The sequence below is a fragment of the Callithrix jacchus genome, chromosome 14 (genome assembly GCF_049354715.1).
Source record: "Callithrix jacchus isolate 240 chromosome 14, calJac240_pri, whole genome shotgun sequence".
In the NCBI taxonomy this organism is placed as follows: Eukaryota; Metazoa; Chordata; class Mammalia; order Primates; family Cebidae; genus Callithrix; species Callithrix jacchus.
The window spans coordinates 34545184-34549144 of NC_133515.1; the positions used below are offsets into that span (position 1 = coordinate 34545184).

Below are 3961 nucleotides of genomic sequence, written 5' to 3' on the forward strand. Positions count from 1 at the left end.
GGAAGAAGGGCAGGCGCTGCAGGAGGAGTGCGGTTACTGCGGCGGGAATAGGGCTCCGCAGAGGCGCAAATACAGGCCGAGGCGCGTGACCCCAAGTGCGACGTGACGTCCGCCCTGCGCGAGATCCGCGCGCAGCTTGAAGGCCACGCGGTGCAGAGCAAGCTGCAGTCTGAGGAGTGGTTCCCAGTGAGGCTGGACCGATTTTCAGAGGCAGCTAAGGTGAATACAGACGCTGTGTGCTCAGCGCAGAAGGTGATAACTCAGTACCGGCGTCAGCTGCAGGCCAGGTCCACAGAGCTGGAGGCAGTGAAAAGCACCAAGGACTCCCTGCAGAGGCAGCACTCTGAGCTGGAGGACCGTCATCAGGCCGAAATTGCCTCCTATCAGGAAGCCATTCAGTAGCTGGACGGAACTGAGGAACACCAAGCAGCCCAGCTGTGAGAATACCCAGACCTGCTCAATGTCAAGATGGCTCTGGATATAGAGATAGCTGCTTACAGAAAACTCCTGGAAGGCAAAGAGTATCGGATTGGCTTTGGCCCAATTCCTTTCTTGCTTCCAGAAGGACTCCCCCAAATTCCCTCCATGTCCACTCACATACAGGTCAAAAGCAAAGAGATCAAAGTGGTAGAGAAGTCTGAAAAATAAGCTGTGATTGTGGAGGAACAGACAGAGGAGACCCAAGTGACTGAAGAAGAGGAGAAAGAGGCCAAAGAGGAGGAGGGCAAGGTGGAAGAAGGGGCTGAAGAGGAGGAGGAAGAAGGGGGAGAAGAAGAAGCAAAGTCTCCACCAGCAGAAGAGGCCACATCCCCAGAGAAGAAAATCAAGTCCCCAGCAAAGGAAGAGGCAAAGTCACTGGCTGAGGCCAAGTCTCCAGAGAAGGAGGAAGCAAAATCCCCAGATGAGATCAAGTCCCCTGAGAAGGCCAAGTCCCCAGCAAAGGAAGAGGCAAAGTCACTGGTTGAGGCCAAATCCCCAGAGAAAGAGGAAGCAAAATCTCCAGCTGAGGTCAAGTCCCCTGAAAAGGCTAAGTCCCCAGTGAAGGAGGAAGCAAAGTCCCCTGAGAAGACCAAGTCCCCAGAGAAGGAAGAAGCAAAGTCCCCTGAGAAGGCCAAGTCCCCAGAGAAGGAAGAAGCAAAGTCTTCTGAGAAGACCAAGACTCTTGATGTGAAGTCTTCAGAAGCCAAGACTCCAGCAAAGGAGGAAGCAAAGTCCCCTGCAGACGAATCCCCCGAAAAGGCCAAAAGCCCTGTCAAGGAGGAGATCAAGTCCCCAGAGAAGGTGAAGTCTCCCCTGAAGGAGGATGCCAAGGCCCCTGAGAGAGAGATCCCAAAGATGGAAGAGATGAAGTCCCCAGTGAAGGAGGAGAAGCCCCAGGAGGTGAGAGTCAAAGAGCTCCCAAAGAAGGCAGAAGAAGAGAAAGCTCTCACCACGCCAAAAACAGAGAAGGACAGCAAGAAAGAAGAGGCACCCAAGAAGGAGACTCCAAAGCCTGAGGTGGAGAAGGAGGAACCTGTTGTCGAAAAGCCGAAAGAATCCAAAGTTGAAGACAAAAACGAAGAGGCTGAAGATAAGAAAAAAGCAGCCACCCCAGAGAATGAGGCTCCTGCCAAGGTGGAGGTGAAGGAAGACTCTAAACCCAAAGAGAAGACAGAGGTGGCCAAGAAGGAACCAGATGATGCCATGGCCAAGGAACCCAGCAAACCAGCAGAGACGGAGGCGGCAGCAGCAGCACTGGAGAAAAAAAGACACCAAGGGGGCCAAGAAGCCTGAAGAGAAACCAAAGTTAGAGTCCAAAACCAAGGAGGATGACAAGACCCTCTCAAAGGAGCCCAGCAAACCTAAGGCGGAAAAAGCTGAAAAATCCTCCAGCACAGATCAAAAAGACAGCAGGCCTCCAGAGAAGGCCACAGACAACAAAGCTACCATGGGGAAGTAAGGCGGGGAGAAAGAAACATCTGGAGCAGCCAAAGAAACTCAGAAGGGTCCCAGAGCTCAAGGATTAGAGTAATGCAATTTTCACTTTTTCTCTCTTTATGTAAGAAGAAACTGCTTAGACAACAGGGCCTCCTTCTTCAAACAGGAATTTCTGTTTGCAATATGTTAGCAAGAGAAAGTGCTCCCAGCCCCCTGCCCCCACACCCTCCCCAGGAGATGGACAATTATGTTACGATAGCTTATGTAGCTGAATGTGATATATGCCGAATGGCACTTCTAAAGACTTGACTATAAAAAACTGCCCCCCTTTCCAAATAAGTGCATTTATTACCTCTATATGCAATTGACAGATGACCCCAATAATGAATGAGCAGTTAGAACACATTATGCTTGAGATGTCTTAACCTATTCCCAAATGCCTTCTGTTTTCCAGAGCAGTGGTCAAGCCCTTTCCCAGAGCTCTCTATTCTGGAAGAGCGACCCAGGTTGGGCCGGGCACTGGCCACTGAATTATGCCAGGGTGCACTTTCCACTGGAGTCCACTTTCAGTTGCTTCTGTGCAACAAAACCAAGTGCTTATAAAATGAAGGTGGTTCTGGTAGAACATATATTGTGAAGTTGTTAAAAATTATCCCAATCTTGCCAGGCAGGAAACATTAAGTGAGCCAGTTTTCTGCAGGATTGTATGACATCCAGTGATAACTCTAAAGTTTAGTCCACCATTTGTGAGCTGTGCATGTGTGCTTCTGCCACACTCATTTAAAATCATCAACGGTCCTGGCTTGCTCATCAACATTTCTTCTATGAGCTGGAAAAAATGTGTATAACAAATGGCATCAAGTAGGATAGATACACCTTCTGAAACATGTTGTTCTTTCACTTTGCTTAGAGAATTGAATGTCCTAGAACCCAAGCGGAGCTAAATAACTGCTAAGATAATTTAGTCGCTTGACAAGATTGTACATCTCTGCAACTTTTGGGGTAATGGACAAAAGCAGATTTTTATTTGAATAATTTCATATTAAGTATTTTACTGATAAAATGAGACTAAAGAGGAAACCCCAGGGAAGAATGGGCACAGAAAAGAGTGCCATACCCTCATGGTTGTTTGCTGAGAAGGCTGGGATTCATATTTTTCTCCCTTTCTCTCCTCCCTTTTTCTCCCTCCAGCTTCCTGTATTCCTTCTTCTCTCTCTCCTTCATTCCTCCTTCTTCCTTCCATTCTTCCTCTCTCCCTCCCATTCTCTCTCTCTCTCTTCTTCCCTTCGTCCCTTCCTTGATCTCTTTATGTTCATACTCTCTGAACATAAATCAGCTAGGCTGTAAACACCAGCTTAAACTAAACTCGTATCCAAATGGTGCCATCTAGTCAGAACGAAAAGAAACGATTAATTTCTCATGGTAAAATGATGAAAAGTAAATTATACATTTGCCTTCGAATGACTTTTCATATGCTATTTACTCTATTAGGTAAGAAGTCAAGTTACATATGCTTTGAAAGGAACATTGTCCCACAGGGTAAAGTAACAACAAGATATCGAAGATTATGAGCCTGAGAGCCGAAAAACACTCAAAGAATAGGACTCAGTGCTGGAAATACATTAGACTGAATTTTTCAAAAGTTTTAAACTGCAACCATATGAATAAAAGTTCTGTTTCTTCCTAAGAATGTATCAAAATTTATTAGGCAAGGAATACTATTTCCCAGGAAGAAGGGATATTGCTGTGAATCCACTCATGTTTGGTGAATCAGTACTTACACAGTCTGTTTGAGAAAGTAGTGCTTCTTTATATAAATAAACTGGTCATTTGGGAAAATGAAGAGTTGTAAAAATGTTAATAGTATTATATTTATTAGTCATATATGCTTAGTATATGGAGGTACGTGTTAAAACTGGTCTTATAGTAAGTGTTGTAACGATATAATTAATGTGCCAATAAGAATGTTCTTTCTTTTAGTATATTGTTATTAAAGTTAATTTAAAGGTGCTGAACAATTTGAAAACTTTTTGTTTTGCTTTTC

At 45.5% G+C, this 3961-nt stretch overlaps 1 protein-coding gene across 1 annotated transcript; it reads left to right on the forward strand.

Annotated features, from left to right (window-relative positions):
- The first annotated feature begins 468 nt into the window (after positions 1–468).
- Positions 469–1939, forward strand: LOC100412062 (uncharacterized). The gene is given in 3 exon segments (XM_078348360.1): positions 469–627; positions 670–1731; positions 1733–1939. Coding segments are annotated over 3 exon segments (1428 nt in total).
- Positions 1940–3961: the final 2022 nt, after the last annotated feature.